At 53.6% G+C, this 24211-nt stretch overlaps 2 protein-coding genes across 2 annotated transcripts; one reads left to right on the forward strand and one right to left on the reverse strand.

Moving 5' to 3' along the window:
- Positions 1-43: 43 nt before the first annotated feature.
- On the forward strand, positions 44-20590 carry NPAS1 (neuronal PAS domain protein 1). Its single transcript, XM_006898624.1, has 11 exons — positions 44-165; positions 585-820; positions 11592-11665; positions 11895-11984; positions 15686-15848; positions 16668-16783; positions 17030-17187; positions 17541-17647; positions 18052-18199; positions 19381-19475; positions 20127-20590. Exons 1-11 carry the CDS (start codon positions 44-46, stop codon positions 20588-20590), a joined length of 1773 nt encoding a protein of 590 aa, XP_006898686.1.
- A 229-nt stretch (positions 20591-20819) lies between these two features.
- On the reverse strand, positions 20820-23667 carry TMEM160 (transmembrane protein 160). The gene is made up of 3 exons (XM_006898625.1): positions 23460-23667; positions 21569-21661; positions 20820-21085 (listed from the first exon to the last, which is right to left on the reverse strand). Exons 1-3 carry the CDS (start codon positions 23665-23667, stop codon positions 20820-20822), a joined length of 567 nt encoding a protein of 188 aa, XP_006898687.1.
- Between the last annotated feature and the right edge of the window lie 544 nt (positions 23668-24211).

Consider the following 24211-nt stretch of genomic DNA (forward strand, 5'->3'; position numbering starts at 1 on the left):
GGATTTCGAGACCCGCAGGGTGCCCCTGAACCACCCCCTCGAGATGGCGGCGCCCTATCCCAACGGTGCCTCCGGCGGCGAGGTCAAGTATGGCGCTGGAGGAGGGGGCGGCGTCCCGTGGGACTTTCTGCCGGGGCTCGTGGTCAAGGCTCCGCAGGGACCCTGGTAAGTGAAGCCCTGTCCCCAGGGCAATGACCCCGCCCCCAAAGAGCCTGGGCGCATTCGCCCCAGATTTCCAGAGTGTTCACACCCAGACCTCTGTCCTGTCCCCTAAGAACTCCAGCCAGTTCTCTGTGCCCTCGCCCGTGGGGGAGCGCACACCTGCTTTCTGCCTCAGTTCCGGGGCTAGAACGTCTTACCCCGGGAACCCAATACCACCGAGCAGCCTTTAACCTTTCTTAATGTCCTGCCAAGGAACTCCCAACCGCTCCCTATCTACGCCCGAGCTCCTGTCTCTGAGGGTGCTGAATGCACTCCTGGCCTCTCAGGCGTTCCCTTCCAGAGGCCCCAGGAGACTGGCTGGTCCCCAGACCCCCAGGGCGCTCCCAGGCTGTATTGACGCCTCCTCCATGCTGCCCGCCCAGCTTGCAGGCTCAGCGCAAGGAGAAATCCCGGAACGCGGCGCGCTCGCGGCGCGGGAAGGAAAACCTGGAGTTCTTCGAGCTGGCCAAGTTGCTCCCGCTGCCCGGCGCCATCTCGAGCCAGCTGGACAAGGCTTCCATCGTGCGCCTCAGCGTCACCTACCTCCGCCTGCGCCGCTTCGCAGCTCTGGGAGCGCCGCCCTGGGGGCTAAGGGCCTCGGGGCCTCCGCCCGGCCTGAGTGAGTACGCATGCGCGCGGGATGGAGGGGGCGGGCTCGTGCGCCCACCTTGGCTGCGCAAAGGCCGAGCTTCCTTCGGGCCTCCACCCAGTTCAGCGACCAAGAGCGAGCCTTGCAGTTGGCTGGGTCTGTTTTGTGTGCTCCTAATCTGTCAACTCTCCAGCCCTCAGTTGACTTATCTCTAAAATGGGTGCAAGAACAGTTGGTAAGACTTGTGAATTCTGCTCTAACCAAGGGCCTGGCAGCTTCAGGAATCAGACCGCTAGTAAACACAGCTCTTTTAATCAGAGTAGATGAATAATTTCTTATCACATAGGTAACTTCCCAGCTCAAGGGCAGAACCAGGGAACTCAACTTGGACTTACCACCTTTGTGAGTTAGAGACCTCCCCGCACAGTGTCCTGAAGTCCCCCCAGGGGACGCAAGGACCGTGGAGTCAGCTCTTCTCAGATTTGAAGGAGGAAGACTGTGTGTTATGGAAGGAAAGATGGGGGGCTGCAGGAGAGGGGACCTGGGGACTTGGTCACACCCCCCACTCCCACACTTCCTGAGGTATGCTAAATTACCTTGATGTGCCTCGTCAAAGAATAGGAATAATGGCCATACTCAGGAAAGTACTAAGAGTGTGTGTGTGTGTGTGTGTGTGTGTGTGTGTGTAAGGTATCTCGGTGGGATAATGGTTAAGTGTTGGATTACTAACACAGAAGTCAGCAGTTCAAATCCACTCGCCACTTCTCGAGAGACCAATGATGTAATCTCACGGATCTGTAGCCTTGGAGACTGTGGAGAGTGGTGGCCAGGCATTGGAATCCACCCGTGGGCAGTGGGTCTAAATGTGCAAAACATGGTGGGGCAGTTGTTAAAGAATTTGGCAGCTAACCGAAAGTTGGTGACTCACGCTCACCAGTTGCTTCGTGAGAGAAAGGGGAAGCCATCCGTAAAGATGACAGTCATGGCCTTGATGGCAGCGCACCAAAACCTCAAATTCACCGCCATCCGGTCGGTTGTGACGCCCAGTGACCCACCATCGGGGTTCTGGCGCTGTCGATGAAAACAGGAGAGAAACCCTCTTTCAGGGAGGCGCAGCTAGTGGATTCGAACCTCTGGAGCCTTGAAGCCTTCGGGTTTGCAGTTTGGATTATGGGCCACCGAAGCCCCCTCAGCAGCAGTGGCCGTGAAGTTTTCGCCATGCGTCAAGCGGAAGCAGCCCTGGGGACGTTAACAGGCTGCTCGTGGAAAGCTGGATAGTTTGAACACACCACCTAACCTCGGTCCCCAAGAGAAGAATGCGCAAACCTGCTTCCCGAAAGATTACAGCGTGCAAACCCTGTAGACTGTTCAACTCCGTCCTCAGGGGCTGTGCGGCACCAGCCGGAGCTCCGCTCAGGGGCGAAACACATCAACACGCGGAGACTACTGTTACCCAAAGGGTTCTCCGTGGCAGAGAGTCAGAAGCGCATCACCAGCCCTGTCTTCTGACGTACCCAGGTCAGTTGCCTCACTGATGGGTGGTACGAATCAGCGGGTTGCTCGCCAGAATCCAGAGATGCCTCAGAAGTAAGGCCTGGTGATCTTAAAAAAAAAAAAAGGATCCACTGAAAAACTGGGGAGCACGGGTCAGCTCTGACACATGGATGCCCCACGAGTCAGGGTGGATTCAGTGGCAGCTGGTATTTGTTTTCCACAATTAACCTCTGTGCAGGACTGTTGGGAGGTTGGGTTTTTCATTTTATTTTATTATTTTGTGTGTGTGCAATCAAATCAGATCTGACTGGTACAGGAGGAGATTGCCTCTCCTTCTCCAGGAGAGCATCTGGTGGATTCAAACCGCATACCTCTGGGATTGCAGTGCAGCTTCTTGCCACTAGACCACCAGAGCTCCCTTGTTGGGAGTGTTTTAGTGTGTTTAGTCTGTGTGCTGGGCTTCCACAGGAACGCGTAATAACAGAGGCTATGAAAAAGTCAGGTGATACGTCGTGGTGCTTGATTCCAGCTCTTAGGGGCCCCAGGCGTGTCCAGGTAGAACCACCCCGTCAGGGTTTCAATGGCTGATTTCTGGCCAGTGGATCACAAGCGCTTTCTCCTGATGCACCTAGTGGACTCCAACGGCTAGCCTTCAGTCAGCAGCCAACGACAATAATTTCTCTTTTGCATCCCTCAGGAATCTCATAGAATGTGTAAAAGAGGTGGAAGGTAGATGTGGAATATTTTATTCTTAGTATTCAAGACTTTATCATAAAAAAATACATAGGGAGTATTGCCTTACTGTTATTATTTCTATCTCATGCCTTTATTGTTCTCAGTTAAAGACAATGAACGAAGTGGGTTCATCTGAGGCCACAGATGAGAGGGGACTGGGGTCCTTGACCCCCCCTTCCCTGAAAGAGAGGGTATCCTCAAGGTGGGGGTAACAGGGTCCCCTCCTGCCCCAACCCCAGGGGAGGGGGAGGGAGAGAAAATAGCATTGATTAAATTCGCAATAAATCACCATTTAAATTTAAATAATCCGGCTTCCCAGGCGGTAATTAGGGGAATTGACTGGCGCTGGGAGAATGCGGCATTAGCACCGTTGATTACTGTCATTACGGAACAACATGTGAGCTGGTGGGGGGGATAAACATCTTGTCTATTGTCCCCCAGCTGGGGGGAGGGGGGAAGGGGAGCACCAAGGGGGGGACTGAAAAGGCCCTGCTGGCACCCACTGCCTGGATGGGTAATTCGAGGCTCAGAAACTGGCAGGGGCTCCCCAGAGTCACAGCACAGGGCTGGCTGACCACGAATTTCAGACTAGACTTCTCTGCCTGTACGCAGAAACCGAGGGGCGGCAGACCAGCCAGGGGCGCTGTGTGAACTCTCATGCCTGCTCCGTGAGACACGGGGGGCCTGTGGTGTGTCACAGCGCTTGCCAAGAGGCCACGGGCCTCCTGCAGTTCAAATCCACCAGCTGCTCTGGAGAAGAACAGGCCGTGCCCTCCAGTTAAGACTTAAGATCTCAGAAACTCCACGGGTGTTTGCTCTGAAGATTAATTGGCTGGATGCCTCTGCGGGGTCGACAGGAGTCCCCCAACAAGAAGTCAGGTGTCTGTTTTGATAGTTGGAATGAGGAAACTGAGGCACAGAGCGGGCTGGCTTAGGGTAAATCAGGTCACGGGGTGTCTCCCCCACTCTGAAAGGAAGGCCTGTTGTGTACCATCGCGGCAGAAATGACCCACAGCTGACCCTCCGGCAGGTTTTCAGAGGCAATAAATCACATTGGAGGAGATTAGCTGGTGGATTTGAACTGCGTGCCTTCGGATTAGCAGTGCAGCTCCTTACCGCTAGCTAGGCCACCAGAGTACTCTCTATGTGTATATATTTGTATATATGTGTGTGTCGTGTGTGTATCCATCTATCTGCTGGTTTTGGGGTATTATTGAGGCATGGAAAGAGGTAGCCCATCCTTCTCCCGAGGAGCAACTTGTAGATTTGAACCGCTTACCTTCGGGTTGGCTGTGCAGATCCTCACCACCAGGCCATCAGAGCCCGCTTAACGGGAGGCCTACTCACTATATAACCCAGCCTCTCTGGTCACAGAGCATCAGGAAAGCATCTTGCAGGACACGCTCCCCGGGAGCCGCCTGAAGGGGTCACCACTGAGCGGTTTCTATGACCTGCCTCCCTCCCCAGCTGCTCTGAGTGGTCATCCTGGAAGTCAGGGCCTCTGTCCACAGCAGGGAAGGTGCTTTGGTGGCCGAGTGGAGTGCCCTGAGTCGCATGCTAACAGGAGGGTCAGTGGTTTGAATCTACCAGCTGGTTCTCTGGAGAAAGATGGGCCATCTTCCCCCATGAAGACACTGGCTGGAGGGTTCACCAGGGGTCAGGATCAGTACGAAGGCAGCGCCCCTGCGGGCACTGGACTCTTGTGTACACGCACTTCGGTTCCCTTCTCCATCTGTAGAGAATGTGAACCTGTGAACAGGGCCACAGGGGCTTCCCTGCATCTCCAGTGTGCTGGAGAATGTGTGAAACCATCCACCTTGGCGCTGTGAGCTCACGTCACCCCGTGGTGGCCTGGTTACTGGGTCTCCGTCCCCATCGGAGGAAGGAAAATCCAGAGAAGTGTGGTTGGGAGAGAGAGAGAGAGACATATGCCAGCCAGCAACAGAATCCTTGTATTCTTTAAAAACCAAAAAAACACCAAAAATTCATATGAAATTGGATTCCTAAATAATAAACACGAGTCAGTGCCTGTTTGGAAGGCTGCCTAGATACTGGACACAGTCCTATAGGACAGAAGAGAATGGCCTCATGGGACCTCCAAGGCTCCAGGTCTTTATACAGCTGACTGTTTCACTTCTCTCTCATCGAGAGGCTGGTGGGTTTGATCCTATGACCTTGTGGCTGGCAGCTAAGCACTTTAACCACTATGCTCTCGGGGCTCCTTTTGCTCCTATGTGCAAATGAACATAGTGCCAAAGTCTCTACAATTTAGGAAACTCAAGGCTGCCCAGTCAAAACAGGCTTGCAGCTGACCCTCCAGTCTGGCTTCAGGAGGCTGTCTGTCAAATGGAAGGAAAGTGCCCATCTTTCTCCAGCGGAGCAGTGGATGGATTCGAACCGCCAAAGAAACCCTGCCTTTGGCTCAGCAGCTCAATTCCCTATGGGCTACACCACCAACGTTAACTCCCTCAAGCCTCCCGCAAGTTTTAAGAGGGATGCATAGGGGAGCTCTGGTGGCCTAGTGGCAAGGAGCTGCAACTACAATCCCAGAGGCGCACGGTTTGAATCCACCAGATACTCTGCCGGGAAAGGAGGGACAATCTCCCCTTGTACCAGTCAGATCTGATTTGACGGTGCACTCACACAAAAATAATAAAATAAAAATTAAAAAAAAGAGGGATGCATTGCCATATAGCCATTTTATAGAAGAGGAAAACTGAGGCCCAGAGAAGTGACACAATCCATTTGCTCGAGGTCACACAGCCCAGGAGGGATGGGCCTCCGCCGTCCTTCTCGCCCTCCCTGCCTGGTGTTTGTGGGTCTGTAGGGCTTTGTCTCAGCTCCTCTCTAGGCCTCGGTCTGTTGCTGTTACGTTTCACTGAGCCGGTTAGCAGCTTCTCGGGTGGAAAGATCTGCAGTCTCTGTTAAGACAGTGACCCCAAGTACAACAGCAGGACACGCTGTGTGGCTTTGCCACGTCCTCTCTGTCATTGCTGTGCGTGAACACACTGCCACAGCCTCTGTGCCCGCTGAGGACAGTCCTTTCCAATGGCCTGATTCTTTTCCAAGGGTAATGTTAGGTTAATGTTTTCCACCAGGGGCCGACTGGGCCCTCCTGATAATATGTCTGGAGGACCTGAGATGAAGTCACACCATCCTTGCTTCTAAGGAAGATTCTGGCTGTTCTGTTCCCACATTTTTTTGTTCTTCCGACAGCCCATCGTATACGCAATAGCCTTCAACACAATTCAAAGGCATCGGTTCTTCTCCAGTCCTCTTTACTTGAAGTAGCTGAAAATATCACAGCCTGAGTCAGGTGTCCCTTAGTCCTCAGAGGGACATCCTTTCTCTTTAGCACATTAGGAAGGACTTTTATCTGATGCGATACATCATTTGATTTCGTCCAGAAACATTCATTGTGGATCCAGGTAAAATGAGAGAGATCCTTGATGCTTTCAATCTCTTCTCCATCCATCATGACGCTGTGGCTGTGAGGATGTTTTGTCTTTTTGATGTTGAAGCGTGATCCATCTTCCAGAACTTCAAGTCCTCCTCCCTTTCAGCAAGCAAGGATGTACCTCTGCATATCTCAAGTTGTCAATGAGGCTTCCCCCGCAGGCCTGATGCTGTGTTCTTCATGTAGGCCTCAGTGTTGTTGTTGTTGTTGTTGTTGTTGTTGTTGTTATGTGCCGTCGAGTCGTTTGCGACTCATAGCAACCCTATGTACAACAGCACTAAACCCTGCTCTATCCTGTGCCAATTGCATTGCCTCTGACACACCCATCGCAATTATCCCAGACACCCATCCCAATTATTCCAGTCACTGAATCAATCCACCTCATAGAGGGTCTTCCCCTCCTGTGCTGTCCCTCCACCCTACCAAGCATGATGTCCCTCTCCAAGGACCTGTCTCTCCTTACAACATGTCCAAAGTATGTCAGACAAAGCCCCAGAATCCTTGCCTCCAAGGAGTAGCCTGGTTTAACCCTCTCCAGGATGAATCTGTTTGTTTTCTTGGCAGTCCATGGTACATTCAATACTCTTCTCTAGCACCACAGCTCAAAGGCATCAATTCTCCTTCTATCCTCCCTATTCATTGTCCAACTCTCTGATGCATAACAAGTGACTGCAAAGACCATGGCCTGTATCAGGCGCACCTTAGTCTCCAGAGAGACACAGTTGCTCTTGAGTACTTCAGAGAGGTCCCTAACAGCAGACACTTTCCCATCGCAATATGTTTTTTTATTTCCTGGCTGCCAGTGCCAAGAGTGTTGACCATGGAGCTGAGCACCACCTCTAAAATGGGCCAGTGAGCAATGAAGCTTCCCCACCCCCAGGCCTGATGCTGTGTTCTTCACGTGGGCCTCAGTCTACCACCTCTAAAATGGGCCACTGAGGCTGGGGAGAACCAGCCTTGACCTCTCAGCAGCATTCTCTGTTCATCCACCAAGAAAGAACGCACTGAACTCCTTCTTTATACTTGGTGTGCTCCTGGGTGCTGAGGACACAAGACAAGCAGAACAGGGTCTCTGCCCTCAAGAAGGGACACATCACCCCACACTCTAGCTCCCACCTCCCATCTCCCCCATCTCATCTCCCGCTGCTCACTTCTTCACCCTCCCACACACACAACAGCACCTACTGTTCTTTGGAGAAGTGTACTTGTGCCTCAGGCCCTTTGCACATGCTGTTCTCCCCATCCTCCACCAGGAAGTCCTTTCCCTCCGAAAGTCAACTTTCTGGGCAGCACTGGGTTTAGAATGTCAGTCTCCCCCCCTACCCCCAGCACCCATCAGTATGCTTTCCCACTTTATTTTTTCCCCCATAATTCTTCTCATCACCTGAAGGAAGTTATCAATTATTAAATCCCGATTCACAGCAACACCAAAGGACCAAGTGGGGACAGCCCCATAGTGTCATCTAAGCTGGGATCGTTGCCCATGCATGCAGCTGCTGGAGAATTAATTAGCAGGGTCAAAGTACTGGTACTTTTAAGCTGTGATGTCTGCAAAGAATACCAACTGGACCACGGACTGCCAGAAGGAACAAATCTGTCCTGGGAGAAGGGCAGCCAGTGAGGGGCGCAGAAGGGAGAGGGAGGGGCCCGTGAGACTTCCTCTCGTGGACTCTGGCCGGGGCCAGACCCTCCTTGGTGGAGCAGTTGCTGTGTTTACCGTCGAGGAAGAACCGACCCGGAGCTGACTCTTCAGCAGGTCTTTGGAGGCGGTAAATTGCGTGGGAGGAGAGCATCCATTGTTCTTCCATGGAACAGCTGGTGGATTCGAACCGCAGACCTTGGCAGTGGCAGCAGAATTCCTTACCGCCAAGCCACCAGAGCTGCCTTGGCCAAGTAGAAAGTGAGCCAAAAAAGGATGACGACCCGCACCAAGGTGGATTTATGGGGTGGCTGGAATGATGGGCTCAGATGCAGCAGCCACTGTGAGGTTGGCACAGGGCTGGGCAGCGTCTGGGCCTGTTGTGCACTGTCCCCCGGAACTGAGTGACAGCGCCCTCCTCCAGTCATCTTTACAGGAACGAATAACCCAAGGGGCCACTGCGTGGCTTTGAACTGCCAGCCTTCCAGTTAACAGCCAAGCTTTTAACCATTGCACCAGCCACTGGCACCCTTCTGATACTCTATATTTCCTTCATTTCGGGTCTTGCCCCCCTCAAGTCACTTGCCTCTTGAGAGACTGTGGGGTGTGGCACCTGGTGGGCAGGAGGGTCCCCTCCTGGATCCCAGCTCAGAGAGAGGTGGCCTCTCTCAGGAGGTGGGACAGCTGGGGGGAACCCTGGCGTGAGAGGTGGCAGGATTCAGGTGACTCAGGCCAGAGACTGGCAGGTCCTGCTCGGGATGGAAGTGTGTGCGTGAGAGGCGGGCTGTGAGCAATGATCTGGCAGGGGAGCCGTGGTCAGCGTTAGCCATATATGATTGCTATTTGGTTACCAAGTAAAACGTCCGTGGTTCAAATCCATCTGTCACTCTTCGAAAGAAAGATGAAGGAAGGAGTTGTCTCATATAAAGTCCTCGGAAATCTTACCCCCAGACCACGAAAACCAACATGCTGACAGGAGGTTGCTTCCTTTTCGACTCACGTTGCTGTGGGCTGTCGGCCTGGAGGCTGCCCACAGCTAATGCTCTAGTGAGTTTGTAGAATCAGTGCATCACCCAAGACTGCCCATCCTTCTCCTGTGGAGGATTTGAACCGTATGCCTTTGGGATTGCAGCACACCTTCTTACTACTACGAGGCCACGAGAATGACCCTCTCTCAGGTCTCTGAGGCTGTCAATCCGTGCAAGAGGATCATTTTTCTTCCTCAGGGCCGCTGGGGGCCTCGAACTTCCGACCTACAGGGCATCTGTGAGTTGGCATCCGCTCGGAAGTGGTGGGTTAAATAGAAACTGCAGGCAGGAATGAGGGGCTGACTGGGTGCCCACTGAGCACTGGGCCTGCAGGAATCCCCTGGGCTCCACCACTCGACCCATTCTAGAGATGAGGGAAATGGAGGCAGAAGTGCTCCTGAGTCCTCCCTAGGGGGGGTCCTCACCAAACCTCAGGCCTGCTCCTAGGGACTCAGGCGATTTAAGGACGAGAGGGGGTCCTTTGCTGCTCCCGGTCTCCGTCAAGGCTTATCTCTGGGTTCCCCTCTGCGTTCCTCCCACCCTGATCCAGTCTCTGCTTCACAGTACCTCCTGTTTATTCTGTCCGGGACAGTTTTGTGTGCGAGGTGTGTTTCCAGCAGTGCAGGCGGAGAGCCTTTCGAGGACAGATCTGGGAGGGGTGTATTGGGGGGCTAGTTACAGGGGCAGGAGTCAGGGCCTGGGGGGCTTGGGGGAGGTTCAGTGATGGGGACAGACTCCCGGGAGTCCTCAGTGGGGTGGGGGGATAGCAGGCCTTGTGTCTGGGGATCTGAAGGTCCCTGAGTCCTCCCCCCACGCACCCCCATCTCGAAGCGAAGCGCCCATTAATGTTGTTAATTGTGCGGCTCCGTCTGACCCAGGCTGATCCCGTGCGAGGGAAAATGAAGGAATTAGCAAAAATGACAGGGGAAAATTGCGACAATTAGCGAGCGGCATTGTTCCCGCCTGTCACCCGGCTGGTTGGAGAAGCATCCTGGGGGAGGGGTCCCTGTCACCCCCTCCTCTGTTATTGTTCCTAGCGCTCCGGAAGAGGCACCCCCGCCCTAGGATAAAGAGGTGTGGCTTCACATGGGTGGGGGCGGGCAAAAGGGAGCTGGAAGTACTGAACGATCAGATGAACTCTGGTCCCTACTCGGGTCTTGGCACCTTTCCACTGATGAAGCTCTCTGTGGGCTCCCGAGGGCCGGTCATTCTTAGGCTACCCATTTGAAAGATGGGAAAACTGAGGCTCAGAGTAGCAGAGGGTATGCAGCCAAGGAGGGGCAGCCTGGGAGCTTCAAGCCAGACCTAAGCCCTTAGCCTTGCAGGAAGCTGACATTTGGGGACCCTTCAGGCCACCCTATCCCCCTCCCCACCTTTGAGTATCACCTGGATCTTGTGGCTGGTGTAGTTCTTTGTAGGGTCAGGAAAGGCATCTAAGACCAGGCGAGACTGTTGAGGGTGAAGCAGGTAGTGTCCCCAGCATGAGGTCTGGGGTCCACGGTGGTGGGATGGGTCAGGGGGCGTGTGTCTGTGTGTCTCAGCTCAGCTCCTATGTCATTGCTTCATGCCTTTCTCTGAATATCTCTTTTCTTATCTCTCTCTTGATTTCTGTCTTTATCTGTCTCCAAAGTCCCTGTGTGATGGCATTAGTTTGTTCTGAATCACTGATATAAAAGTTAGTGCTTCAAAACACCCTCAATTAGTGTGCGGTTCAAATCCACCAGATGCTTTGCTGGAGAAGGAGGAACCATCTCCTCCTGTACCAGTCAAATCTGATTTGACGGTACACACACATACACAAATAATAAAAATAATTTTTTAAAACAGCAACCCTCAATTAAAAACAAACAAACCACACACACACACACACACACAAAATTCAAAATCAAAACACAAAAACTCAATCAGTGCTGCGGAGGAAAGGCCTGGCGGGCAGTTTGGGTCCCTAAACGTCACAGGCATGACAACCCTGTGGAGCAGTTCTACTCTGTAACACACGGGGGCGCCATGACTCGGAGTCTGTGCAGTAGCGAGGCTCTGCCTTCAAATCTGTGTCTCTAGTTTTCCAGTCTCCCTGCTGTCGCTTCCCCCTCTGCCTCCCACACCCCCTTTAGGATTGAACTCACATGTCCCCTTCCCCGCCCCCCGCCTTCAAGCCTCACCCCATTATCCTTTTATGTTAAATCAACATCACCCATCAACCATTCAAGAAGGAGTTTGGCATTATTCGCTGAATGGGAATGAATAAATGAATGAATGAATGAATGAATGACTTTCTGGCTCTCCTGGTCTTCCTATCCCATAGCTGTCCCTGTCTCAGCATCCAGGTCCCCTCCCACAGGACCCCAGATGCCCATATAGCAAGGCTGGGGGGGGGGGTGTATGTGTGGGCTCGCTTCCTGGGGGGCTGCAGACCCCATCTCACGCCCCCCGTCTGTCCCTCCCCAGCCCCAGCCCGCAGGGCCTCCGCGGCGCTGGCCTCGGATGTGTTCGAGCAGCACCTGGGAGGACACATTTTGCAGGTGAGCTGCCTTCCCTGCCTGCTGCTCCTTGCTGCCACCTTGTGGCCGCACGTGGGACCTGCACCCTCTTCTTCCTCCCTTTCCCTCTCCGCGCCTGGGGAAGCCCCCTCCCCACCAGCACAGTCCATCTCGGGTGGAGATCCAGATTTCAGAACCTCTTACCACCTGTCAGCCCGACAGATGGACACCAGGCCTTTCCCTGTCCCCTCTCTGTCTCTCTCCTCTCTAGTCCCTGGACGGGTTCGTCTTTGCCCTGAATCAGGAGGGGAAATTCCTTTACATCTCTGAGACGGTCTCCATCTATCTGGGTCTCTCACAGGTAAGGGTCCCTCACTTCGTTGACGCCTGCCCTTTCTCTCTCTTAGCTTCACCATCCAGGCTTAAAACCTAAACGGCGTAGATGTTTTGCACTAGATCTGTATATAACCAAACAAGTTTCAATAAACACAGAAAAGGGGAGGGGGGGAAACCACAACTGAACGGGGGTTCCCTGGGATTCCACATAGCATTCAACGTTTCTCTTCTTGGGTAGTGAAGGCTGGAGAGAAGCTGACCCGTTAGAAGAAAAACAAGTTTGCAGTAAATGCCATGGTCCTGTGACCAGTTGGCCAAATGCATCACCAAAAATCTGTTTATAGAACTTATTTCTCTGGAACCATTCCAAAGGTCTAGAGCAATTCCAGTGGAAATGGTTTGGGTTTGGCCAGATTTGGGAGTCCCGTGGTGGTTTAGCTCCATAACTTAGACATGCTGATACTTGAAAACCCACTAAAGGGTTCCAATTTGATGGTCATGAGCTGAGAGGCAGCTGGAGAATTAGAAGGGGGCAGGGAGCAGCCAAGAGCCCTTACTCCCAGAATCCTGCAAACTTGGGCCAGCTTGTTGGTCTTCGTGTACACCCGAACAAACAGTTATGGTCCATAGTGTTGTCATTGGTTGATTTGTGACCACAGACCACCAGGCCTTTCTTCCTCATCTTACTGTGGAAGACCCACTAAAATCCTATCCAGCAACACAGTAACACACAGGCCTCCACTGGCAAGTAGATGTTGGTGGCCTTATGGGAGGTGCGTTGGACAGAAATTGAACCCATATCTCCTGCATGGAAGGCAAGAGTTCTACCACTGAGCGAGCTACCAGTGTGATATTGTGGGCTCTGCTAATCCAATAGGAACTGCTATGCACTTCACCCCTCTTTAGTTATGCACTTTTATGAAATAAAAAAAATGCATAGCATTGGGAAAATCTGCTGTCAGTGACCTCTCCAAACTGCTATAAAGGATGTCTGATCAAAGGGTGCCTCATCCAAGCATGGTCTGTCAGTTACTTCCTGTGCATCTGACAGGACAGGGTCGCTGTAAATCAGAGTCAACTCCATGGCATATAACAATGCACTTTTAGAACTTTTGACTTATCTTTTTTCCAAAATTTTATTATTTTGTGTGTGTGTGTGTGTACTGCCAAATCAGATCTGACTGGTATAGGAGATTGTCCCTCCTTCCCCAGCAGAGCATCTGGTGGATTACTTCCTGTGCATCTGAAAGTTGGACAGTGAGTAGGAATGATTACAGAAGAGTTGATGCCTTTGAATTGTGGTGTTGGAGAAGAGTACTGACTGTCCCATGGACTGCCAAGTGAATAGACAAGTCTGTCCTGGAGGAAACACAACCACGGTGCTCCTTCTGCGGCAAAGACAGTGAAGGGTCCATCTCACATACTTTGGGAAGATTGCCAGAGGGAGTCAATTCTTGGGGAAAAAAGACATCGTTCCAGGAAAAGTGGAGGGGCAGCGAGAGAAGGGAAATCCTTCAACAAGACAGACTGCCACAGTGATTCATAATGGACCCAGGCATGACAGAGATGGTGGGGGCGGGACAGGACAGGGTCGCTGTAAATTGAAGTCAACTCCATGGCATCTAACAATGCACTTTTAGAACTTTTGAGTTATCTTTTTTCCAAAATTTTATTGTTTTGTGTGTGTGTACTGCCAAATCAGATCTGACTGGTATAGGAGATTGTCCCTCCTTCTCCAGCAGAGCATCTGGTGGATTCGAACCTCATACTTCTGGGATTGTAGTGCAGCTTCTTACCACTAGGCCACCAGAACTCGCCTTTTTTTAAAAGAAGTTTTTGAGGTTTCTTTTTTTTATTAATTTATTTATTTATTTTTCATTTCGATGAGCATCTACAGAGATTTTGGAATTCCATTCATTCATTGTTGCACCCTTCTCCCCGCCCACCCCACCTCCACACACACACCCCCATTTGCTCCTCTCCTTGAAAAGCAAAACTCCTTCATTGGTACACAATCCCCCCCGCACACCCCCCAACCCCACCCTCACCCCAAATATAATCCACTCTGCAACCCTCATTCTATACTCTTACAATAAATACCCTAAAATATAATCCTTTTAAACTATTCTCTCCCCCATAGACTTCAATGCCGTAAACATAATTTATCCAGTGTTTCTCAGTCTAACCTTGAGTTATTTTTTTAACAAAGATTTTGGCGAACAGATTTTGGGAGCCTCAGGAAAATGGACATTTGGCCTCAATAAACATCTTTTCAGTAACTAATTAGGGCTTCTTGGAAGGAGAAGGAACTTGACAAGAGGGAGGAAGGGCTGAAAGAGAGAAGGTTTGGAGGCTGGACCAACGCTGCTCCAGGGGAGGAGTTCAGAGGGATGAGATGGCGCACGGGGCACCCCCAACACCAAGGCAGGCAGGTGATCCTGAACTGAGGGACAGTGGGAGCCATGGGAGGTGGAGAGGAGGGGAGCACGTCAGATGAGTAACGTGTGGAGGTCTATTTGTGTGGAGAGGAAAAGACTGAAAGTCAAAGGGCATCCAGGAATCTGAGGAAGACAAAGTAGGGAGAATAGCGGAGCATGCAGGTAGGGGACAGGAGTGGAGAGGCGTTTGGAACTAAATTTAAAAATCTGTCATATTAAGGGAGCTCTGGTGGCCTAGTGGCAAGAAGCAGCACTGCAATCCCAGAGGTACATGGTTCGAATCCACTAGATGCTCTGCTGGAGAAGGAGGGACAATCTCCTTCTGTACCAGTCAGATCCGATTTGACGGTACACACACACAAAATAATAAAATATTTTTTTTAAAAAAAGAAGCGCTTTGCTTAAAAAAATTTGTCAGATTAAAGGGGTTTGAGCATGGCAACCATTTCATAGCATAGATCCTTAGCTCCATGTCAGCCAGGATGCCTGCGGTTAGCTGGGTGGGATGGTTAATTGGCAAGTAATCTCCCATCCAACCTTCCAACTCCCTTTCCATCTTTTTATTTTAAAAGGAAACAAAGTGGGAATAAAACTCCTTACTAATTACCGAGTATAAAGTGGGGAGGTACAGAAAACGCTAAAGTTTGGGTCGTTCCTTTAAAAAATAATGTTGTTATGTGCCATCAAGTCACCTACGAACTCATGACGACACTACGTACAACAGCAGAGAAACCTGCCCTATCCTGAGCCAGTCTCACTGACTCTGACACACCTACTGTCATTACCGCAGTTACTGTGTCAATCCGTCTCATCTGGGGTCTTCCTCTGCTGAACTGTCCCTCCACCCTTCCGAGCATGATGTCCTTCTCCAAGGACCAGTCTCTCCTGGCCACGTGCCCAAAGTATGTGAGACAGAACTTCGAAATTCTAGCCTCCAAGGAGAAACTTGGTTTCAGCTTCTCCAAGACAGACTTATTTGTTTTCTTGGCTTGTTTCTTCTCCAGCACCACAACTCAAAGGCATCGATTCTTCTGCCATCCTTAGTCATTGTCAAGCTCTCCGATGCATAGCAAGTAATTAAAAAGACTATGGCCTGGATCCGGCGCACCTTAGTCTCTAGACGGACATCATGACTGAAAGCAAAAGTTATATTGTTTTCTAATTTAAAAAAAAAATGTTTACAGCAGAAGTGCGCCTGCGTACAGGAGAGTGAGGCTGAGGATAGCAGGCGGGCAGGTGAGAGATTGCATGTGCACCTCACCCTTGCACTTTTCTCCATCACCGGCAGGTGGAGCTGACGGGCAGCAGCGTCTTTGACTACATTCACCCAGGGGACCACTCCGAGGTGCTGGAGCAGCTGGGGCTGCAGGTCCCCATGCCCGGACCCCCGACCCCGCCCTCCACCTCTTCCTCATCTTCTTCCTCCTCGCTTGCGGAGACCTCTGAGATCGGTAATCCCATTGGCCTTCAAAGAATAAGACCTGAGGTCAGGTCAGGGGGACTTAGGCTGTGCCTTGTTTCTGCAAAAGTTTGTGCAAAGTTTTTATAAAACAAATCAGTCAAAACAAAAATGGTGTGGCTTTGCTATCTAAAACTGTCTAAGCTCCCTATGACTGCCTGGCTCCCCACGATTTGATCTTTAGGAAGACCCTTCTGGCTGAGGAATGGAAGTGGCTCATAGTTTGGGGAATTAACAATGAGGGGTTTTTTGCATTTGCGTTGTCTTATGCCTCTAGTTAGGGAGCTCCTGATGGCTCAGTGGTAAAGAATTGCGCTGCCAACTCAAATGTACATGGTTCAAATCCACTAGCTGCTCTTTGGGAGAAAGATGGGCACCCTGCTCCCATGCAATTAGCAGCCTTTGAGAACCCACTGGAGGGTGGGTTCCAACGTGATTCTACTCAACAACATGCCACTAGTTACGTGATTGCATTAACTCCTCACCACCGCCTTACAAAGCCAGGTCTGGGAACTGGACCCAACACGAGACAGACTCAGCAGCACCCACTGACAGTGAAGAGCTGGGCTTTCTTCCACAAGGGCCCTAGGGAGCCACAGCAGGTTCTAAGGCGAGCAGGGACTGAGAGGAGCTTTGGAAAGACTTCTGCCCTCTGATTTCAGACTAGAATGGGGGTTAGTGGGTGGTGTCAGCCAGCTTGCGGAAACAGGTGTCTGAGGGGGAGTGGCTACGACCTGTGGGTCGCCCAGGTCTGGTTGGCCAGTATCTCCCCTTGAGGACCCCCCCCAGTCCTCTTTCCCTCTCCCCCTAGAGGCCAGCCCTGCCCTGGTGTCTGCAGCCCCCCGTGTCCAGGAGCGCTCCTTCTTCATCCGCATGAAATCCACCCTCACCAAGCGGGGTCTGCACGTTAAAGCCTCAGGGTACAAGGTAGGTGCTCCTTGTTGGTTCCCAGCCTCCCATCTGCCCTGGCGGCTGGGGCCAACACCTATGGCCATGCCAGCTGTGCCCCCAGGCTGGTAGTTGTAACTTCTAAGAGTTTTCAGCTTTGGGGAAGCCCCCTCTTACGGCTATGCCCCCATTCCGGAGGGTTCCCTTCAGGAACTAAGTCTGGGAAGTGCCTGGTGGCCTAGGTAAGGTCGCAGCCCCTGCTGTCTCCATGCTTGCCACCTGCAGGTTATCCACGTGACCGGGCGCCTTCGGGCCCGCGCCCTGGGCCTGGTGGCGCTCGGCCACACGCTGCCCCCGGCCCCACTGGCGGAGCTGCCACTCCACGGTCACATGATCGTCTTCCGCCTCAGCCTGGGTCTCACCATCCTCGCCTGTGAGAGCAGGTACTGGGGTTGCGGTGGGAAGGGGTCGCGCAGGGCACTGGGGGGCCGTGGGAGGTGGAAGAAGAGGTGCAAACCGGCAGGGGCAGAGCCTAAACCTCTCTCCTGAGTCCACTCTGCGAAGTCCCACCCACCCCTCGCTGACCCCACTCCATTCACTCATACTGCAAACACGATACAGTGAAATGCACCCCAGAGCCACCCGAGAAAGGGCCCTCTTCTTACGCCCATTTTACAGAGTGGGAAAACGGAGGCTCAGGGCACCCCACTCCCAGGGCGAGCCCAGGGGGTGACTCCGAAGCTACTCTGCTGCTTCTCCCCCCATCCCCATGGTCTCGACCCCTCTCTCTCCTCAGAGTCAGCGACCACATGGACCTGGGACCCTCGGAGCTGGTGGGTCGCAGCTGCTACCAGTTCATCCACGGCCAGGACGCGGCCAGCATCCGCCAGAGCCACCTGGACCGTGAGAACACTCCCTCCTCAGGCTCCCCCACTTCAGACCCGACCACCCCCATTGTCCTGGTCCCTGGAAGTCCCTCTCTGGGCTGACTACAGTCCTTCCTGCTGGACGTCCAGCCCCAGAGACTCACTCAACACAGCAGCCTCGGAGTAGCAAGGGCTCAGGAAGCGGGCAGGTGGGAGGGGGGCTGGGGTCTCTGCCCCACTTGACAGACGTCCGCAGCCCAGAAAGCACCCGACCTCTGTCGGTCTCTCTGACCCTCCTTTGCTGTTCTCTTCTGTCCCACTGCGCCTGTTTCCTGCTCCCTCATCACCCTCTGTTTTCTTTCCTCTTCCTTCTCCCGGTCTTCCTGTCCACTTGTTGCCCCCCCATGCCCACCTATCTCCCGGTCCCTGGGCTGGACTCAGTGCTGGACAAGGGGCAGGTGATGACCGGATATTACCGCTGGCTGCAGCGCACTGGGGGCTTCGTGTGGCTGCAGTCTGTGGCCACGGTGGCTGTGAGCGGCAAGAACGCCGGGGAGCGCCATGTGCTCTGGGTCAGCCACGTGCTCAGGTGAGGGCCACGCCCAATCCCCAGGTGTGCAGGTGAAACCACGCCCACTCTCCCAGGTGTGCAGGTTCCCCCAAGTGTTCAGGTGAGACCACGCCCACTCTCCCAGGTGTGCAGGCTCCTTCAAGAGCTCAGGTGGAGCCCATGCCCACTCCTCCAGGTGTCAGGTGAGGCCACACCCACTCCCCAGGTGCACAGGTTCCCCAAGTGTTCAGGTAAGAGCCATGCCCACTCCCCCAGGTGTGTGAGCTTCCCCAGTGCTCAGATGAGGGCCATGCCTACCTCTCAGGGTGTGTGGGACTTCCCTGCAGTGCTCAGGGGAGGGCGTCAAATCCAGACCCCTGGAACTCACTCCTCTGGGTGGGCTCTCTTTGTGAGAGTCTGGAAATGGGCAGGTGAAAACAAAGGCCTGGGAGATCGGAGAGGAGTCTTTGCTAGGGAGATGGGGTGAATTCCTAGTGAACTTCATTGGGGGGGGGGGGCCCTGGGGAGCCACGGCAGGCTCTCTCCAGGGAAGAGAGGCAGAACAGAATTGACTCTGGAGAAAGGGAGCTCTGGTGGCCTAGTGGCAAGAAGCTGTGCTGCAATCCTGAAGGTGTGTGGTTCGAATCCACCAGATGCTCTGCTGGAGAAGGAGGAACAGTCTCCTCCTGTACCAGCTGGATCCGACGTGTGGTTCGAATCCACCAGATGCTCTGCTGGAGAAGGAGGAACAGTCTCCTCCTGTACCAGTTGGATCTGACTTGAGGGTCCACAAGAGGAGGGGGAGGAAACCAACAAATTCTGGAGAAGGACAATATAGGCAACAGCTCAGAACAAGTGCTGGATCGATTTGAGGAGCTGAAGGTTGTGTGTGGGTTTGGAATGTGAAGATGTGAGCAACTAGACAGGGGGAAAGGCAGGGCCAGTTCATGCAGGACCTGTTTCAGAAGCACTGGGGAGCCAGAGAAGGCTTTAGAGGTAGAGAACTGGCTTTATGGACAGTGGAGATGACTGAAGTGACACGCAGGGCCTTGATGCCCCAGGAAGGTTGACACTGGTGGTGGGGGGGGACGTCGTGCCAGGAGGAAGAGAGAAGTGCTACACTGTTGGGGGGACAGATGGGCCAGAGGGGTCCCCTCTACCGCAGAGGTTGGAGATCTCAGAGACCCTTACTTCCAACCCTAACTGTGTCTCGTCCCCAGCCAAGCTGAGGGGGGCCAAACGCCTCTGGATGCCTTCCAGCTTCCGGCCAGACTGGTCAGTGACAACCCATCCAGCCCAGAGCCAGAGACCACAGGTAAAGTTCACCTCCCACCTCGGCCCGGGGGAGCTCGGAGGCACTTGCCAGCACTGGGTCAGTTACATCTGCTGCCTTCCCAGGACTCAGCAGCCCCATGTGGCCTGTGGATCCCATTATGAACAGCAAAGATCTAGAACATTCAGCTCAGTCACACGGCACAGGCTGGACTTTGTCAAGCCTGCCCCCAATGGGCACGTGGGGCCAAATGAATTTTTCTTGGTGGGGGGACTGTCCACCCAATGATGCCAGTGTCCCTTCATCTCAACTGTCTCCAAATCAGGCCCAATGCTGTCTAATTGATTCAGACCCACAGGGACCCTGTAAGATGCAGAACTGCCCTGGAGCGTTTCAAGGCTGGGAATGTGTACAAAGAGGACTGCTTAACTATGGCCATGACTTATTTTAACTCATAGGTTTTAACTAATTTTACAGCCTTGAACTCATAGGTGAGCTTGAACCTCTGACCTTTTGGTTAGGTGTGCCAAACTTAACCACTGTGTAAGAAAGGCTCCAAGAATGTAACCCCACTGACCCCATTCTCCAGATGGAAAGACTGAGGGCTGAGAAAACACACACACACACACACACACACACACACACACACGCGCGCGCGCACACAGCGTGTTCTCTAGAACTCTCTTCTTCCAGACCCAGATCCGCCAGCAGATGGGAAGTCCAAGGCGCCCCAGGACCAGGAGGAGCCCCCCCTGACCCGGGGCACACGCATAAAAGTCGAACCCAGCCGAGGGGAGACTAACGACCCAGAGGACAGTGGGGACGAAGCACCGTCCAGCCACCCGGCCCGGTTGCAGGCCGAGTTCACCTCTGTCATCCGGGCAGGTGCCCTGAAGCCGGACGTGGTGCGGCCCTGGGGTCTGGCGCTTCCCGGGGAGCCCCCCGCAGCGGTGTTCCACGCGGGCTTCCTGCCCCCCAGTGTGCGGGGTCTGTGCACGCCCGGCGCCATCCGCTATGGACCCGCGGAGCTGGGCCTCATGTACCCACACCTGCAGAGGCTGGGCCCGGGGCCCGCACGCCCCGAAGCCTTCTACCCCGCCCTGGGCCTGCCCTACCCCGCGCCCGCGGGCACTAGGGGGCAGCGCAAGGGAGACTGACAGCAAAGCTTGGCCGGACCCTGGGGGGACAAAGTCGGGGGACAGTGGCCAGGGAGAATTAAACATCCATGTCTCTTCCTGTGGCTTGGTTCCTGGGGGCTGTGAACTCGCCTTTCTGCTCATCTGGGCCCCCCTTCCCCGCAGACACACACCACCACTCGGAATCTGGAGGCGAGAGGGTCAGGTTTTAATGTCCCAATCTGTCGGGCCCAGGCCCAGCTGCCCGCAGTCACTCTGGTGGCGGCCGTCCCGCCTCGTCGGGGCCTTCGGCGGTGGATGTCCCGTCGTCCTCGGGCACCAGTTCCACGTCCAGCTCGAGCTGGCCCATGTAGAGTCCAACCGCGCAGGCCCAGAGCAGGCTGGCCGCCAGCACGGCGCCGACCCCCGCAGCCGCGCCCCCCAGCGAGAGCTGCATGGGCCCCCGCAGCGAGGCCAGGCCCACAGCATAGGAGGCACCGCCCCAAACCACGCACAGGCCGCCCAGCAGGAAGAAGCCTGCAGGGAGAGGGGGTCAGGGGTGCAGAGGGCTGGTCAGGGGTGCTCAAGGGAGGGGAGGAGGCTAGGTCAAGGTCAGTGGGAGGCAGGAGAGGTGAGCAGGGTATCTAGCACCTGTCAAAGCCGCCCAGCTAAGAACCACAGCACTAGGCCACAGAGCCCAGCCTCCTTCCACAGATGGGAAGACTGAGGGCTGGGGGCAAATGCACATCTTACTCTAGAGGTAAGAGTTCAGGTTGAGGGGATTTGGAGAGAGCCAAAATGGGTTATGGGTGCAGTTGGTTTGGGGTGCTCAGAGGCTTAGCGGCACAGCCCCGCCCTGGACTGTCCCAGGGTCTCAGATGTGCACTTAAGTATAGGGTGGGCATCTTGGGGAGGAGGGACTGTAGAGGGGTGGGATGCAGCAGGAAAGAGACTCCATGAGCCATGTATTGGAGGGGTGTCACGCTCCTTACTGGGGGGAGCAGAGGGGGCTACACTCACCATAGGCTGCTTCCCGACCCATGTCACTCTGCATGAAGGAGATGACCCCAATGCCCGAGGCCAGGAGGCCATTCCGGAACCAGGAAAGGAAAGCTGGGGGATGAGGGGCACGGGACTCAGTCTGGGAGCCCCTCAAACTCAGAAACTCAGGAAATGAGGGGGCTCCCCATCACCTGCCCTTTCACCTGGCCCTCCCCACCACACAAGTCCTTTCCCCAAAACCTCTGATCCTTTTAACCCAGACTCTAAGACACTAACATGACTCTAGGAGACAGTCTAGAAGAAAACTGCAGACTCAAAGGTATCCGCTTGGTCAGCCTCTTTCCCAGGGTGCATATTTATGACCACTTCACATCCCTCCCCTCTGATTCTATTCTCAACCTCTGGAACTAACTGTCCCCCTAACCTCTCTCCACCTTACTTCAAAAGCCACTTTCTACCCCCTCTCAACCCTATCTACAAGTCCCTGGTAGGGTGTTGCTGGCAAGCAACTCGACCAACAAAACTTCCACCCCCAACTATGTTGTTGTTATGTGCCGTCGAGTCGTTTGCGACTCATAGCGACCCTATGTACAACAGCCCTAAACCCTGCTCTATCCTGTGCCAATCGCATTGCCTCTGACACACCCATCCCGATTACCCCAGTCACTGAATCAATCCACCTCATAGAGGGTCTTCCCCTCCTGCGCTGTCCCTCTACCCTACCAAGCATAATGTCCCTCTCCAAGGACCTGTCTCTCCTTACAACATGTCCAAAGTATGTCAGACGAAGCCCCAGAATCCTTGCCTCCAAGGAGTAGCATGGTTTAACCCTCTCTAGGATGAATCTGTTTGTTTTCTTGGCAGTCCAGGGTACATTCAATACTCTTCTCCAGCACCACAGCTCAAAGGCGTCAATTCTCCTTCTATCTTCCCTAGTCACTGTCCAATTCTGATGCATAACAAGTGATTGCAAAAACCATGGCCTGTATCAGGCGCACCTTAGTCTCCAGAGAGACACCATTGCTCTTGAGTACTTCAGAGAGGTCCCTAACAGCAGACTTTCCCATCGCAATACGTTTTTTATTTCCTGGCAGCTGGTGCCAAGAGTGTTGACCGTAGAGCCGAGCAAACTGAAGCTGTGAACAACCTCAATCTCTTCGCCATCCATCCTGATGCTACCGATTGGTCCAGTGGTGAGAATCTTTGTCTTCTTGATACTGAGCCTCAGTCCATACTGAAGGCTGCAGTCCTAGACCCTCTGCAGTAAGTGCATGAGGTCCTCAGTTTCAGCGAGCAGGGTTGTGTCATCTGCATACCGCAGACTGTTGATAGATCTTCCACCAATCCTAACGCCATGCTTCTCCTCACAGAGCCCAACTAAGACCCCTCTAAACTCTCCCCAACCAGAGTGCGACCACCAAGCCCCGCCCCTGCAGCACCGATCGCTCCATCGCCCAATCAACGGCCAGAATTTCTCCGATTGGTTGTGCTCTCCTCCAATCAGAATTTTCCCCCTTCTTCGGTGGGATCAACACTCCCGCCTATGCAGAGTGGTCTCCCCAACTCTCTGAGTTAGCCCCTCTATCCTGGACCCCCCACTTGCAGGCAGCTCCCCTTGCCTTAGGTCCCTGCATGGCTCTTCCTCATTCAGAAGGGCCTAATTTCTGTCAACCTCCTCTGACCGGGTCCCCGGGATTCTGCAATGCTGGGTGCATCCCGCTAACCTGGAGCCACAAACCCTTCCAATCCGGACAGGCTACGGAATGAGCACGGCGCGTCCCTGCTCTGCCACGGACGCCCATCTCCTTCCTGACCCCCGATCGTGTTTTCAACTCAAGCCCCACTCCGATCCTCACTCAAAAACGGGGACTCACTTGCAGGCGGAACGACCCCAGCCCCTGCCCCAAACCTGTCTCATGCGCCTTCCGGAGGAGCCAGGCGTCCGCGCGGTCCAGCTCGGACACTGGGGGCGGCACGGCCCCGGGGCGGAGGCCGTGTCCGGGGGCAAAAGACCCCCGGGAACCCCCGCTCCGGGGCCGCGATGGCGGCAGCAGCGCCCCCGCGAAGCGGAGTCGAGCCAGGCGGGCGGCTCGAGCCCACCACCAGCCACCTCCCATGGTTCGCACTACGGCCGCCGGGCGTCGCTCCTCCCTACCATCTTCTTATAGGCTGCAACTCACGTCACTCAGGATTACTGAAGCGTCCATTGGTTGGGTACTTGCTACTCAGATCCTATTCGCACTGTCTATTGGCCAGGACTGCAACACTTCCCTCCTCTGTCTTAGGCCGGCAGTTTATCTCCCGCCTTTACTCTACAACAAAACTACAAATCCTAGAGAGCATTACGGCATAGGAAGTTTAGTCTTTGGGAGCCTGGGGCGTCATGTCTCCTGGGACTTGTAGTCTCGGTTAAGAATTTTTATTCCAAGGCCAAAAGAAAAAAAAAATCTGGTGCACGAAGCAAAACCTTTGGAAAGTCCAGAGACTTTATAAGCATAATAAGCGACTAGTATATTGTTTCATTCTTGTCTTCTCTTATTTATACAGATATAAAATAGTAGATCCTTTGAAAATTACTTTTTTTTACCCCCTCACATACTATGTTATGGCACTGAATATTTTTCCACTATATTACTTTTTTTAAAGTTTTATTTTTTTTTT

Source organism: Elephantulus edwardii, unplaced genomic scaffold (genome assembly GCF_000299155.1).
Source record: "Elephantulus edwardii isolate Elephantulus edwardi_28Jun2011 unplaced genomic scaffold, EleEdw1.0 scaffold00236, whole genome shotgun sequence".
In the NCBI taxonomy this organism is placed as follows: domain Eukaryota; kingdom Metazoa; phylum Chordata; class Mammalia; order Macroscelidea; family Macroscelididae; genus Elephantulus; species Elephantulus edwardii.